The following is a 16612-nucleotide window of genomic DNA, read 5'->3' on the forward strand; positions in this document are numbered from 1 at the left end:
CATGTGCCTTATCATTTTGCCATCCAGTCAGCGTCTACCACACACCACACACATGCTCTACACACACAATGAAAAATTAACTGGGAAGATGGTTAAGAGATTAAAGGCATTTGTGAGCAAAGGCTGCCAGCCTAAGTTCAGTACCCCCAGCCACCCACGTAAAGACAGATGAGCATCCACTGACAGCAGAATATTGCCATGTTTGTTGAGACTTACTCAACGTTGCCAGGCTATGGAGCCAGCCTGGGTGCCCATCAACAGGTGAATGGAGAAAGAAGATACGGTACATATATTCAATAAATAAATTTCATTTATTTATCTTTTACTTAGAGAGAGAGAGAGAGAGACCTGGCACACCAGAGCCTCCAGCCACTATAAACAGACTCCAGATACATGTACTACTTTGTGCACCTGGCTTATGTGGGTACTGGACTGGGGAATCAAACCTGGGTCCTCAGGCTTTGCAGGCAAGTGCCTTAACCACTAAGCCATCTCTCCAGCCGTGGAGTTTTTATTCAGCTGTCAAGAATAAGATTACGGGCTAGAGAGATGGCTTAATGGTTAAGGCACTTTCCAGTGAGCCATACAGACCCAGGTTCGATTCCCTAGTAGCCATATAAGCTGGATGCACAAGGTGGTGCATACAACTGGAGTTTGTTTGCAATGGCTAGATGCCCTGGCACACTCATTCACTCTCTCTCTCTCTCTCTCTCTCTCTCTCTCTCTGTGTGTGTGTGTGTGTGTGTGTCTGTCTGTCTGTCTGTCTCTAATACACACAGATATATATACATACACACACATATATATATGTGTATATATATATATATATATACATATATATATATATAATGAAATTACATCATTTTCAGGAAAATTAGTGGAAATGGAGATCATTGTGATAAGTGAAATAAGCCAAACTCAGAAAAACAAGCACCATGTTTTTTTCTCATGTAAAGAATATGAATTTATACACACACACACACACACACACACACACACACATATATATATATTCATTATGTAGTCTCAGGGTAGCCTCAAACTCAAGTCAACCCCCCTACCTCTGCCTCCTGAGTGCTGGTAGTAAAGGGATGTACCACCATGCCTGGCTTGCCTACATATCTATTTTATTTATTTATTTGCAAGAAGAGAGTGAGAGAATGGACATGCCAGGCCCTCTTGCCCCTGCAAACAAACTCCAGATACATGTGTCACTTTGTGCATCTGGCTTTACATGGGTACTAAGGACTTGAGCCTGGACCAACCTGAGCCAGCAGGCTTTGCAAGCAAACACCCCTAACAGCTGAGCCATCTCCCCAGCCTGCATGTAGATATATATGGGATAGGAAGTAGAGGAAAGACGATATATGTGGGAGGAGAGGGGAACTAAAGGAACCAAGGAGTAATGGGGTTGCCCATCAGCAAAGCACAGCATTAGACATGGGTAGAAATGTCAAAAGCAAATCCATTATCTTGTGTGCTCACTAAAAAACTTGTTTCAGGGCTGGAGAGATGGCTTAGCGGTTAAGGCGCATGCCTGTGAAGCCTGAGGACACAAGTTCAATTCTCCAGGTCCCACGTAAGCCAGTTGCACATGGTGGCGCATGCATCTGGAGTTCGTTTGCAGTGGCTGGAGGCCCTGGCATGCCACTTCTCTCTCTCTCCCTTTCTCTGCCTCTAATAAACAAATTAATTAAAAAAAATTCGTTTCAAGCCCATCGTTAACTCTGAACGCGTGCACATGGCCGTGACCATGACTGGGATCTGTGCCGGCCCACAGCGTGTCTGTCGCTCTGTAGATGGCCTCACAGTTCATTCGAGTCCTCTGGGCACCAGTGAACGGCGCTTCCCCTCCGCTCAGAGCTCGAGGTGGGAATCCCCCATTTTTGATGCTGCTGTGGTACCTGACCCCCAAGCCAGCAGCTTAGGAAAAACTCATAATCTCATAGTTACTGAGGTCAAGCGGTTAATGGGGCTGCTTGTTCCAGACACTGCAGGAAAGGATTCATGGTCTCAAGGCCACCTGTGAGCTTCACGTTCTCCTGATTCGGCCTCTCGTTGCTGTAGGCACGTGGGCCTTAACAGGTGCCATCTTACATTTGGCTCTGTGTGCATTTTTGGAGATCTGAATGCTAGTCAGCAAGTTTGGGTTTGTGGAGCAAGCTCCTTTAACCACTGAGCCATCCCCCCAGCCCTGACCCAGCTCCTTTGACATTCATGACCATGGATCACAAATGGAACCCTGATTCAGAGTGACAATGCCACCTAATTCTCTAATAAATAACAAAATGGCTATTCAGTCCTTAAATCCCCCAAACTTATATTTCTCTAACAATGACCTCAAATTTCTCACCCAGCAGTTAAAAGATACCCCCAGGGCCTTAGTTTCTCCAACATCTTGCAAGCAGACCCACAAGCTACTTTCCTTTCTGTTACATACAGAGGTGCCCTGCTTCCCAGGCTGCGCTGTCTGAGTGCTGGATCCAGAAGTTTGGTCTTCCCACATATTTTGTTCTTGCAGTTTTTATTCTATCTTTCCTTTGCTAATTTTCACCTTTCTCTGAAATGATTATCATTACATAAAGCATGCCTTCATATTTCTCAACTTTAAAACTCTTTAAAAAAAAAAAAAAGATGAGGGACTCTGGCCGGTAAATCCCAGGCCCAGAATTGGGCTGCCCCCCACAGTGAGCTGTGGAGACCCAAGGGGTCCTCAAAACAACGTAGGCCTTTGCCAAACCACTTGATTGTTTTCCAGAGCTAAAAGAGAAGGCCCTGTTGCTGAAGATACCACAGTCTACAGCCACAGGACATAGGAATACCATGCTGGAACCAAAAGAGAAACTAGTTCCCTCCTGCCTGGCCCTCAAAATGCTGGAAAGCTCTATGGGGTCCGAGGAAGGACAACAGTCACCAACAGCGTAAATAAGCAGGACACCCTGCAGACTACAAAAATCAACCAGCCAGCCAGTGGCGCACAGCCTCTGTGGGTAACCACCTGTTCTCTGATTGGACATGAGGCCCGCTCAGTGGGAGAGAACTCATATCCCCTTTAACCCAAGCCGTTCCCACTCTTGGTTGGAGAATCTGTTTATTTTACAGATGGCAGAGAAAACAGAGGAGAACCAAGATCCATTGATAAGACAAGAAATAGCTGACTGCCCACCACAAGATGTGCCCACCTCTACCACATCTGTCAGGAGAAATTGCAGAGGAAGGGTTGGAGGGATTGCTTAATGGTTAAGGCTCTTGCCTGCAAAACCAAAGGACCCAGGTTCAAATCCCCAGGACCCACGTGAGCAAGATGTACAAGGTGGCACATGCATCTGGAGTTTGTTTTCAGTAGCTAGAGGCTCTGGCATGCCCATTCTCTCCCTCTCTCTCTGTCTCTTTCTCTCTGTTAAATAAATAAATTAATTAATTATTTTAAAAAAAGAAATTGAGGAGGAAAAGAGACAATGGGAGCACCAGGGCCTCTAGCTACTGCAAATGAACTCCAGATGCACGTACCATTTTGTGCATCTGGCTTTACATGAGTCAAGTCTGCAAAACCCAATAACAATATTTCTTAAAGAAAGAAATAAAGGTCAGAACAGAAATCAAGATAATCCGAAGGGAAATGGAGGGAAAAAAATCAATGAAGCAAAAAATTGGTCTCTTGAGAAATTTTTTCATCAAAAGTTTAAACCATTAACCAGACATGGATGGAAGTGAGGATAAGACGAAAGAAAGAAAAAAAAAAAAACCAGACAGTGATGTGCTCTGGGGTCCCAGTTACTCTAGAAACTGAGGTGGAAGGACAGCTGCCAGATTCCAAAATGTTCAAGATCAGCCTGGGCAACAGTGGTCCTGTCTCAACAAAACAAACTCAAAAGCCAACTTCATTATCAGTAAGATAAAATGCATTCGACAAGAAATAGATGCGGTGGCATGTGCCTGTAATCCCAGCACCTGGGAGGCAGAGGCAGGACGATCACATCAAGTTTATTTTCAGCTGAGTTCAAGGCCAGCCTGGACTACATGAGGACCTATCTCAAAAGAGAAAAATAAGAGTGAAGAGGAAGGAGGAAGGAAAAGAGGAAGGAAGGGCGGGAAAGGAGAGTAGCTAAGAAAGTAAAAGAAAGGAAGAAGGCAGAGAGGCTAGTTGAAGAAAGAATACCATGATACCCTTAAAACAGGGCTTCAGGGCCGGGGAGATGGCTCAGCGGTGAACGCGTGGCATGCCAGCGTGAGACCCAATTCAACATGAGCTCCAGCCTCTGCACTTACATAAGCAGCTGGGTGTGGTCACACGTGCCTTGTAACTCCAATCCAGTGAGTACACTGACTGGGGACTTGGGACTTCTGAAGACTTGCAGCTTCAGGTTTAAAGAGACACTAAAAGAACTACCAGGATGAGCTATAAGACGGGGCGGTCCAACATCCTTCTCCACTCTCCACATGCAGGTGTATGCAGCCCATGCCACGCCACACGTAGTACACGTGAATATGCAAACAATAGGGTTCCAGGGCTGGAGAGATGGCTTAGCGGTTAAGCGCTTGCCTGTGAAGCCTAAGGACCCCGGTTCGAGGCTCAATTCCCCAGGACCCACATTAGCCAGATGCACAAGGGGGCGCACGCATCTGGAGTTCGTTTGCAGTGGCTGGAGGCCCTGGCGCGCCCATTCTCTCACTCAATATCTCTCTCTCTCTCTCTCTCTCTCTCTCTCTCTCTCTCTCTCTCGCTATCTGCCTCTTTCTCTCTATGTTGCTTTCAAATAAATAAGTAAAAATAAACAAAAATTTTAAAAATTAGGGTTCCAACACACACACACACACACACACACACACACACACACACACACACATTATTTGCAAGCAGAAAGAGAGAAAGAGAGAGAGAATGGGCCTGCCAGGACCTCCTGCCACTGCAAATGGAACTCTAGATGCATGCACAACTTTGTGCATCTGACTCCACATGAACACTGGGGAATTGAACCCAGGCCATCAGGCTTTGCAAGCAAATGCCTTTGACTGCTGCCATCTCTCCAGCTCCCCCCCCTCCCCAAAACACGACTATTTTTCTTCTCTTAGTATTAGGGGTCAAATGCGGGACCTCAAGCATGCCAGGCAAGTGATCTCTCACTGAACAACATATTCTCCCAGTGCCTCCCCCCCCACACACACACTGATCTTTAGAGGGGAAGGTTGGAAATACTGGGCCGAGGCACCCCAGTGCCCACCTTCCTGACTTCAGGGAAGACCTGATATGACAGAGAAGGCGGGGTCAGAGGAACAAGAGGCTGGAGCAGTTTGGCCAGCTCCGCTTGGGGAAAACTGAGTCATGATGAGAACACAGTTCTCCGCAAACCTCAAGGTTCCTAGTCAAACCCTCACAGCAAACAGGCTAGGGCGAAACTGGAGAGCTCTAATTGCATGTTCACGCCCAGAATTTTGTTTGTGGGTTTACGGGCCTACCTGGGAGAGATTCAGTCGGCCTAGATCCAGGTAGCTCTCTCTGTACAGGTGTGTGTCCTTTTAGGATAAGGCCAAGGCAGGCACTGTACTCAATGGAGTGAGGATTATATTGAAACGTTGCTATAAAGGGTAAACATTCCTTCCCACTTGGGGGCGCAGTGGGACCTTCAAACCGGCGTGGCCCGCCCACACCTGTTAAATCTAATCTCGGTATCTTTTCTTTAATTCTCTCCTGAGCAAGCCTGTCTGCAGAAGCAGCTATGCGGCCAAGTCATTTCACTGTGAGGCAAGCAAAAGCGAACTTTTGCATTTCTACGCAGATGATGGCTTTAGCCCAAGAAGATTACTCAGCACTTATTTTTCTCTATTTGGGGTTTTCAAAAAAAAAAAAAAAAAAAACAAGTTGCTTCAGTCTTCTGCCTTGGACCACCCCCGCCCCCTTACCGTCGGGGCTGTTGCTTTGGGGACAGACTTGCAGATGCACGCTCAGCTCAGAGCTTGGATCAAAACCAGAGCCTCGCCAAGAGGAGGCGGACGCTTCGGGAACCTTCAGCCCCTCCTCGGAGGGGAGGGACCGACGCCCAGAGCCTGGGTTCTCCGGGGCGGGCCGGGCATCCCAGAACTTCGTCCTGCGCGGCTGCTCCGACCCCACCCCCCTCCCCGGCCGGGCTCCGCCGCGCGCACCCCGCGCGTCCAGCTCTGCAAGCAGGTGTCCCGCGCTGGCCGCCCAGCCATGTCGTCCTGCAGCCGCGTGGCCCTGGTGACCGGGGCCAACAAGGGCATCGGGCTCGCCATCACGCGTGAGCTGTGCCGGAAGTTCTCCGGGGACGTGGTGCTCACGGCGCGGGACGAGGCTCGGGGCCGGGCCGCGGTGCAGCAGCTGCAGGCCGAGGGCCTGAGCCCGCGCTTCCACCCGCTGGACATCGACGACCTGCGGAGCATCCGCGCGCTGCGAGACTTCCTGCGCAGGGAGTACGGGGGACTCAACGTGCTGGTCAACAACGCGGGCATCGCCTTTAAAGGTAGGTGTGGGGTATCCCTTGGCCTGGGGGGGGTGACTCCCCACCTCCCCGCTGGACCCATCCGTGGGATGCGCTGAGCCTCGGACCTGGGTTTTCTCTGTCCACCGTGGGTCCGGACCCCGGGCGCCCCGCCTTGCCCCGCGGGGCCTGACAGCCTGTGCTCCACCCAAGGTCCTCCCAGAACTTTCGGCTGTGGATGTTTTGGAGAAAACCGGGTCTCCTGGGAACGGGCCACGCCTTGCTAAGCTCATCAGTTTTCTGTCCCACGCACCAAGCACTTTCTCTGCGAAGGGTCTTCCAAGAGCGCTGGGGACTTTCGCTTCCCAAGATACAAGGGCGCATTCATAGATGCCAGGAGACATCTGCTGCGGGCAGGAAATGAGTCGCTGAGACACAATTGGCGCGCACTTGCCCATTAGTGGATTGCCTACTGTGTTTTTAATGGAGAACTTTAATAGGCTGGGGCAGGAAAAAAAAATAAAGGAAGCCAGCCCCGGCTCCCTCCTTCAGGGAGCGAGTGTTTGTCGTTAAAATTGTAAGTGTGGTTTGGGGAGGCATCTGCCTTTAAAAGGGTAAGAAATAAAATATCAGGGAGATTACTTATCCTAGCGACTACTGAACTCCAGAAAGTTACCCAGCCAGGTGTGGTGGCACAGGGCTTCAATCTCAACACTTGGGAGGCAGTGGTTGGAGGAGGGCTGTGAGTTCAAGGCCAGCCTGGGCTACAGGGAGACTTCACCTCGAAAACGAAAAACACAAACAACAATGACAAGTAAAAAAAAAAAAAAAAAAGGAAATTTATCCAGCTGCCTTGTGCTGGGAGTAGAACGATGTAAGCAAGCCGAGGAAAGGGAACAGTTGTGGAAGGGTCTGTGTGTTCGACCCCTGCCTCACCCTCTCACCTGCATCTCCCACCAACTCAGCCTTCGGACCCTTGGGAGCTTAGGGGAGAAATGAGTTTACTGCCCTCGGAACAGCTCTCAGCAAGTGAAAGAGGGATTAAAAATAAAGATACCCGTTTCCTGGACTGCTAGTGGAGGAAGTCACGACCCTGAGGCCCTACGGCCCTCAGCTCTGGCCTCACACCTGCTGAATCAAAACCCGCGGCATAGCCAAATTCCCAGGTAACCCTTATGCATAAGCGAAGAAGCAGGGTGCCCTCACAGTGTGGCTGGAAGTCAAGCAGCTGGAGCATTGCCAATGAGAAGCTGATCCAGAAGTTTGAGAACCAGCAACTCCACGTTTTAAGGTTTGGGAGTGTTTTGTTGGGGCTAGTTTAATTTTTTTAATTTTAATTTTTATTTTTATTTTTTGAGACAGTCTTCTATAGCCCAAGGCGATCTGGAACTCACTTTGTAGCCCAGGCTGGTCTTGAACTCCTGATCTTTCTGCCTCTACCTTCCAAGTACTGGGATTACAGCCCAGCAAGACTGAGTTAAAGTTAGCTTTCTTTGGTGTGCGACAAGATCCACCTTCTCATAGGAGTTTCAGAGGGAAGTGACGTTCTTTTTTCCTCTTTTCCTTTTGAAAGTGGATGACCCTACATCCTTCGATATTCAAGCCGAGATCACGCTGAAGACAAACTTTTTTGGCACTAGAAACATGTGCACGGAGTTACTGCCCATAATGAAACCACACGGTGAGTCTAGCTAGCATGAGGGCTGTCTGGAGTCCCTCAGGAGCAGTGAGCTAGTAGTCACCCAGGGACTTTTGCAAGGGGATAAAAAAAAAAGTAGCCTGGTGTGTGGTGGCCCCAGCTGAGGTGTACCTCAGGAGGCTGAGGTAGGAGGAGCCCCATGACTGGCTACAGAGTGAGGTCCAAGTCAGCTTGGGCTACAGTAATGTGACCCTGCCTCAAAAAAAAAATTTTTTTTCTCCTTATTTTCTCATTGTGTCTGGCTCCCTTCAGCTTGCTAGCTTTGGCATTCAGAGATATGAAGAACGGATTACAATGTTCTTGGGACCCATGTAATAAAGTCCACCCTTGATGACACGGTGCTAGAAGACCCTTAAGGCTTGTGATCAATCTCAGCGAGTCCTCCAGCATTCCAAGGATGGGCCACCCGTGGGGTCTAGAAACCCAGGGGATGATATCTATCCTAGCAGAACTTCCCCTTTATTCCTCTCTTCTTTTTTTCCATTTTTTTTTTCCCCCTGAGGTAGGGTCTCCCTGTAGCCCAGCTGACCTGGAATTCATTCTGTAGTCTCGGGCTGGCCTCAAACCCCATGGCAATCCTCCTACCTCTGCCTCCCAAGTGCTAGGATTGAAGGCGAGCACCCAAACACTGGGCTGTTTTTAAATTCTTATTTGCACACACACACACACACACACACACACGTGTGTATGTGTATAGGAGATACTACTGTAAATAAATATGCCCTTGCAGCTTTACATGGGTGGTTGGGGGATTGAACCCAGCAGGCAGACTTTGCAAGCAAGCTCTTTAAACATCTGAGCCGTCTCCCCAGACCCTATTCCTTCCTTCTCATGCCAAACTTTGCCAACTGGTTGAGAATCCAAAAAAAAATTTGTTTGTTTGTTTAAGGCAGGGTCTAGCCCAGGCTGACCTGCAACTCACTCTGTACCCCAGGCTGGCCTTGATCTTACAGTGATCCTGCTACATCCTGAGTGCTGGGATTAAAGACATGTGCCAACACACCTGGCTTTTCTTTGTTGATGTTAATATTTGTGTATGTGTGTGTGTGTGTTTCATGTGTGTGAGAGAATGTGGGCACAAGTGCGTGTGGAGGTCAGAGATAACTTCTGGGTTAGTTCTCACCTTGCCAGCTCCTTAGAGGCAGAGTTGCCCGCTTTGGGCCACACTACTGTCCTTCATTGCTGCAGTTGCCATAAGCTCAGGCGGAAATTCTCCTGTCTCCACCTCCCTTCTCAGTGTTCGCATTACTGTGCCAGGAATGTTGCCCAAGCCTGCCGTGGCATCTGTTTTTTTATTTTTATTTTTTACACGGGGTCTGAGGGTCAGACTTGGTTATTCCAACCTGAGCGGCAAGTGCCTTAACCACTGAACCATCTGCCCAGCCCCATCTAAGCATTTCTTTGTGCACACCACTGTCATTATTGATGTCACTGGGGATCGAACTTAAGTAATTGTATCTGCTAGGCAAACAATCTACCACCGGGATACCATTTAGCCCCTAAATGCACATTTTAGAAACTCGTTTAATTTTTTTCCACAAAAGGCAAAGATTGGCACAATATTTGCTACCTTACTTTATTTTTCTCGTGTACACTTTGGCATGAGTAACTTTATTAACTGCTAATGAAAATTAGAACTTTGCCACACCTTTCATCCCAGCACTCGGGAGGCAGAAGTAGGAGGATCGCTGTGAGTTTGAGGCCACCCTGAGACTACATAATGAATTCCAGGTCAGCCTGGACCAGTGTGAGACCCTACCTTGAAAAACAAAAACCAAAAAAAGAAAAGAAAAAGAAAATTAGAACTTTACTGGGATCTTTTGACAGGATCTTTTGTATGTTAAAATGCTTTCCTTCTCAGTGAAGCTATCTTTGGAGTTAGTCATGACTTCACCGGCTGTCACTCAAGGTGACAGTCAAGCTTCAAACTTGATATACTTCTTTGGGTCCAGACCCTCAGACTTTAAAATTTAGCCTCCGCTTAGCCAGGTGTGGTGGTACACGCCTTTAATCCCAGCACTCGTTAGGCAGAGATAGAAGGATCACCATGAGTTCGAGGCCACCCTGAGACGACATAGTGAATTCCAGGTCAGCCTGGACCACAGTGAGACCCTACATCAAAAAAAATAAAAATAAATAAATAAAATAAAATTTTAGAATCATAGAATTTCAGACAAAGTATTGGTTAAACTCTGCATTGTTACACCTCCACCTTACTGACAGGGAAACTGAGGCCCAAAGAAGTGAACATGAAGGGTCCTGGAAAAATGGCTCTGTGGTTAAAGGCACTTGCTAGCATCTAGCCTGATGGCCCAGGTTCGATTCCCTAGTACCCACTTAAAGCCAGATGTGCAAAATGGTACATGCATCTTAGAGTTCATTCACAGTAGCAGGAGGCCCTGGTATGTCCACTTCTTTCTCTCTCCCTTATAAATAATTTAGACAATTTCAAAAAGAAAAGAAATGAACAAGGGCACATAGTGATGGGGCTGCTTTCCTGACCTCACTTCCTGGTCCTGTTAGGGACACTCATTCTAGTGAAACAATTGGTTGTAAAGCAAGCCATTTCCCAAGGTAATGAAGGCTCTGTGGAGAGCTTACATTCTCGAGGACAAGCTTCATGATGGCAGGGGAAAGCATGGCATGAGCGGAAGCTGGACATCACCTCTGCCACAGCAGGTGGAAAGCAGCAGCAAGAGAGTGAGCCCAGCCCTGACAAGGGGAATCTGTCGCCCCAAAGCCTGCACTCAGAAATACAACTCCTCCAGCTAGGCTCTACCTCCCAAATTGTCACTAGCTGAGGACCAAACATTCAAACCACCATACCGCCCAAGACCATTTTTTGTGCAAATCCAGGTTACTAAGATACAAAACAGGTATAAAATCAAATACTAGCTGGGAGATTTCTCAGGAGTTAAAGGCACTTGCTTACAAAGCTTTACAGCCCAGTTGTACCATTCCCCAGTGCCCCTGTAAAACACCAAGTGGCACATGTGTCTGGAGTTTTGCAGTGGCAGGAGGCCCTGGCATTCTCATACTCTTTGCCTCTCACTCTCAAATAAATAAATAAGTAAATCACCAAATATTAACTGATAACAAATCGTAAAGAAATTTATAATTTGTTGGTCCATAATTTTACCATTTACGAAAGATTAAAACAAGTTCATATGTGAGATGGATGTGTTTGCACAAAAAGAACGGCAGCATGGCTGATATTTGGTATCGTAGGGTGCAGGGCATCTTCAGTGTTCTTCAGAGTCACTGGATTTTTATTTATTTATTTATTAGAGACAGAGAGATAGAGAGAGCAAGAATGGGTGTGCCAGGACCTCTAGCCACTGCAGATGAACTCCAGATGCATATGCACCATCATGTGCATCTGGCTTACGTGGGACCTAGAGAATCGAACCAGGGTCCTTAGGCTTCACAGGCATGCACCTTAACTGCTAAGCCATCTCTCTGAACCCTTAAATATTTTTTAAATATTTATTTAGTTAGTTATTTGAGAAAGAAAGAGGCAGAGAGAGAGAGAAAGAGAGAGAGAAAATGGGCACTCTGGGGCCTCCAGCCACTGCAAACGAACTCCAGACTCATGTGCCCCTATGTGCATCTGGCTTACATGGGTCCTGGAGATTCAAACTGGGATCCTTCGGCTTTGTAGGCAAACATCTTAACTGCTAAATCATCTCTCTGGCCCTCAATGGACATTTGATTTTATACCTGTCAGTGCTGAGAATGCTGCTTCCCATAAATACACAGTACAAAGTGGCAGAAGTATGTTTAGAGCCATTTCAGCAATTGCTAGAAATTCTGTCCTACTCCCAAGCCAAAGTTTACTTGATAATTTTTTTGTTTATTTTTATTTATTTATTTGAGAGTGACAGATAGAGAAAGAGGCAGAGAGACAGAAAGAGAGAGAATGGGCATGCCAGGGCCTCCAGCCACTGCAAATGAACTCCAGATGCATGTGCCACCTTGTGCATCTGGCTTACGTGGTTCCTGGGGAATCAAGTCTTGAACCAGGGTCTTTAGGCTTCACAGGCAAGTGCTTAACTGCTAAACCATCTCCCCAGCTCTTGAATTTTTTTTTTTAATGAAACTGGTTATCAACTCAAACAGCACTTTTAAGAATCTTTACATTTCATATCTTATGTGAGTACTTGGGATTGAACTCAGGTCCTCATGCTTGCAAGGCTAGCACTTTACTGACTGAGCTATCTCTCCAGCTCTCAAACAGCAACGTTTATTTATTTTTAATCTTTCATTTTGGGTTATTTCAGTGCAGAGTCTTACTCCCAGGCTGACCTAGAGCTCACTCTGTAGCTCCAGGCTGGCCTTGAACTCACGGTGCACCTCCTACCTCAGCCTTCCAAGTGCTGAGATTAAAGTCAAACACCACCACACCCAGCTCCCAAACAACAATTTTCAGTGTGTGTGCTTTTAAAGCAAGCACCCAGACAACAATTTTTTTTTTGAGGCAGGGTCTCACTCTAGCCCAGGCTGACCTGAAATTCACTATGTAGTCTCAGGGTGGCCCCGAACTCATGGCACCACCACACCCGGCCACAAACAATATTCTACCACAATGCAGCCCATAGATATACCATTGCTTACATGAAGAATGATGGTAGTGGGCTGGAGAGATGGCTTAGCAGTTAAGCGCTTGCCTGTGAAGCCTAAGGACCCCGGTTCGAGGCTCGGTTCCCCAGGTCCCACGTTAACCAGATGCACAAGGGGGGGCGCACGCGTCTGGAGTTCGTTTGCAGAGGCTGGAAGCCCTGGCGCGCCCATTCTCTCTCTCTCCCTCTATCTGTCTTTCTCTCTGTGTCTGTCGCTTCAAATAAATAAATAAATAATTTAAAAAAAAAAAAAGAATGATGGTAGTAAAACAGTAAGAAAAATCTTTGTTTACAGCCAGGTATGGTGGCACACTCTTTTAATCCCTGCTCTCAGGAGGCAGAGGTAGGAGGATCGCCATGAGTTTGAGGCCACCCTGAGACTACATAGTGAATTCAAGGTCAGCCTGGGCTACAGTGAGACCCTACCTTGAAAAAAAAAAGATAAATAAGATCTTTGTAAGTCATCATATTTCCATTGGGGCAGAGGTGTTTAAAGCAGTGGTCATTGGTGTTATGTGGCAGAAGGACAAGCCCAGCCCAAAGTGTCCATGTTGTGTGTTCAGAACCAAGGCTTTCGCAAAGTCACAGGGTTCAGACCTGATGACAAAGCATGGTGGCACATGCCTTTAATCCCAACACTCAGGGGGCAGAGATAAGAGAACCACTGTGTTTGAGGCCAGACTGGGGGCTACAGAGTGAATTCCAAATCAGCCTAGGCCTCACTGAGACCCTACCTTGAAAAAAAGACAAACAAAAAATCCTGATGAGCACTTCCAGACACACCCCAGGTTCATGATGTATTGGCTTTGAATTGGTGGTCATTGTACATTCAGAAACCTTTTAAAAATTATTTATTTATTAGATAGGTAGAGAGAGAGAGAATGGGCACACCAGGGCTCCAGCTATGGCAAATGAACTCCAGGTGAATGTACCACCTTGTGCATCTGGCTTTATGTGGGTTAATGGGGACTTGAACCCAGGTCCTTAGGCTTTGCAGGCAAGCTGCTTAACTGCTGAGCCATCTCTCCAGTCCTAGAAACCTTGTTACCAAATTTTAGCATTCCCCCCCCTCACCTTCATAATGATAATGGTAATGATCCACAAGTTAAGAAGTTGTGTCACAGAGAACTGCTGAGGAAGGGAAACCCTGTTGCTGGGAGAAATATCAAACCCACTGGTGCACAGATGGGTTTCCAGCATCAGTTAAACCTACATGGTGGCTCGGTTGTGTGCTGAGCATAGTCAGTCAACGAATGCCTGCTAGTGACATCCTCCCACTCTGTTCCTCTGTTTCAGGGAGAGTGGTGAACATCAGTAGTCTACAGGGTTCAAAAGCTCTGGAGAGCTGCAGCGAAGATCTGCAGGAAAAGTTCCGATGTGAGTCACTGTCAGAGGGGGACCTGGTGGACCTCATGAAAAAGTTTGTGGAGGACACAAGAAATGAGGTGCACGAGAGGGAAGGCTGGCCCGACTCGGCTTATGGGGTATCCAAGTTGGGGGTCACCGTCTTGACCAGAATCCTGGCCCGGCAGCTGGATGAGAAGAGGAAAGTTGACAGGATTCTGCTCAATGCCTGCTGCCCTGGGTGGGTAAAGACTGACATGGCTGGAGATCAAGGCTCCAGGACTGTGGAGGAGGGAGCCGAGACCCCCGTCTATCTGGCCCTCCTGCCTCCAGATGCCACTGAGCCTCAAGGCCAGCTAGTTTATGACAAAGTTGTGCAAACTTGGTGAACATTGCCTTTGGAGCTTCATGTTTAATAAAGGTTGGTGGGAGAAATGAATGGATTCCTTTTTTTGAGATGGGTCTCATGTAGCTCAGGTTGGCCTTGAACTTACTCTGTAGCTGAGGATGATCTTGAAACCCTGATCATCCCACCTCTACCTCCCAAATTCTGGGACTACAGGTATATACTCCCACACCCAGTTTATGTAGTGGTGGGGAGGAGTTCGTGTGTGCTCAGTACGCCATACTCAGTACTTGCGCACGGTACCCGCCGTGCAGTAGCCGCAGGAATGAATGGATTCTAATGCAATCTGATTCTCATTATGCCACTGAGAGGAAATGGCCATTAGCGTCTGTCTGCTTCCAGAACAATTTTGCTATGTCCAAATGTGGTAGTTTGAATAGATGGTCCCCAATATATTCAGTGTTGTATTAGCTTATAGTTTGGATCTGCAGCCACCTGGCTGGAGGAGGTGTCCGTGGGTGGATCTTAAGGTGTGGTGGTGGGTTTGAAATTCAAATCTAAAGATAGGCAAAGTGCCTAGTTCCACCTGGAATTGCTGAAGTGTATGTGGTATGGCTTTTTGGCTTGTGGCCCCCCTCCCTCCCTCCCTCCCTCTCTCCCTCTCTTTCTCTCTCTCTCTGCTTAGACCTATAAAAGCAGGGCCAGCTTCTTCTGCCATTATGGAACTTCTCCTGGATCTGTAAGCCTCAATAAATATCCCTTCCTCCATCACTATGCCTGGTCTGGAAGTTCATCTCAGTGAACCTGAAGCTGTCTGCCACACCAAACAAACTTTTTGGGTTTTTAAAAATATTTATTTACTTAAGAGAAAGAGACAGGAAGAAAGAATGGGTATGCCATGGCCTCAAGCAATTACAAACTCCAGAGGCATGTACCACCTTATGCATCTGGCTTACTTGGGTCCTGGGTTATTGAACCTAGGACCTTTGCTTTGCAAGCAAGTGCCTTAACTGCTAAGCCATCTCTCCAGCCCATTTTTGTTGTTGTTTGTTTGTTTTGTTGGTTAGTTTTTTTAAATTCCTTTTTTTTTTTTCTTGTCTTTTGAGGTAGGGTCTCACTCTAGTCCAGGCTGACCTAGAATTCACTATGTAGTCTCAGGGTGGTCTGATCCAGTTCCTCAAACTTACAGTGATCAGAATTCCTACATCTCCCTCCAGAGTACTGGAATTAAAGGCATGCACCACCATGCCCGGCATAGTTTTGGTTTTTGACATAGAGTCTTACTCTGTAGCTCATGCTGACCTCAAACTTACTGTGCAGTCTAGGTTGGGCTTAAATTCACTACAATCCCCCTGCCTCAGCCTTCCAAATTCTAGGGTTCCAGGCATGAGCCGTCAACCCAGCTTACTATGTCCAGACTCCTTAGCCTGACAGAGAAAAGAGCTTGCAGTTACTCTCAAATTTAGTAGAAATCACCGTCTCCTAGAAGGCTTTTTAAGGCAGGTTGCTGCTTCCCGTCCAAGAGTGTCTGATCCAGTTCGTCAGCAGTGGGGCCCCAAATCTGCATTTCTCATGGGACCCCAGGTCATGCTGATGCTGCCAGCCCTGGAGGGCACATTGGATTGGGCAGTGAGTAGTCTAAGAGTTATGGAATCTGTTCTCAGCAATCTCCCCACTTTTATTTTTCCTTTGATGCAAGCCCAACAGACTGATTTTTTTTTTTTTAATGCGAAAGAGTGAGACAGAGAGAGAGAGAGAAAGAACTGGTACACCAGGGTCTCCAGCCACTGCAGTTGAACTGCAGACGTGTGTGTTCCTTTGTGTGCATGTGTGACTTTGAGCTCTTGTGTCACTGTGTATCTGGCTTGCATGGAAGAGTCAAACACGAGCCCTTAGGTCTCACAGGCAAGCGTTTTAATCGCTACGCCAGACTCCCACTTCTGTTTCTAGCTTACTTCTGGGAGGATGACAAGGGTGACTATTCAGCTTCTGTTACCTCAGCTCTGCAACCTTCATATCATTCTCTCTTGTTCTGTTTGAAAGTGCATAGTTGCTTGTATGAGATGTAGTTTTAATATGTAGCGCAGGCTGAACTTCGATTTGCAGTCCTCCTGTCTCAGCCTGGCTTACTTGAATATATTTTCATTGCTTCTGCCAAAAGACAAAA

At 47.3% G+C, this 16612-nt stretch overlaps 1 protein-coding gene across 1 annotated transcript; it reads left to right on the top strand.

Moving 5' to 3' along the window:
- Positions 1-6190: 6190 nt before the first annotated feature.
- On the top strand, positions 6191-14534 carry LOC101607997 (carbonyl reductase [NADPH] 3). The gene is made up of 3 exons (XM_004654471.2): positions 6191-6479; positions 8011-8118; positions 14052-14534. The coding sequence occupies exons 1-3, from the start codon at positions 6191-6193 to the stop codon at positions 14486-14488; spliced, it is 834 nt and encodes a 277-aa protein (XP_004654528.1). The 3' UTR covers positions 14489-14534.
- Positions 14535-16612: the final 2078 nt, after the last annotated feature.

Source organism: Jaculus jaculus, chromosome 5, assembly GCF_020740685.1.
Source record: "Jaculus jaculus isolate mJacJac1 chromosome 5, mJacJac1.mat.Y.cur, whole genome shotgun sequence".
Lineage (NCBI taxonomy): Eukaryota > Metazoa > Chordata > Mammalia > Rodentia > Dipodidae > Jaculus > Jaculus jaculus.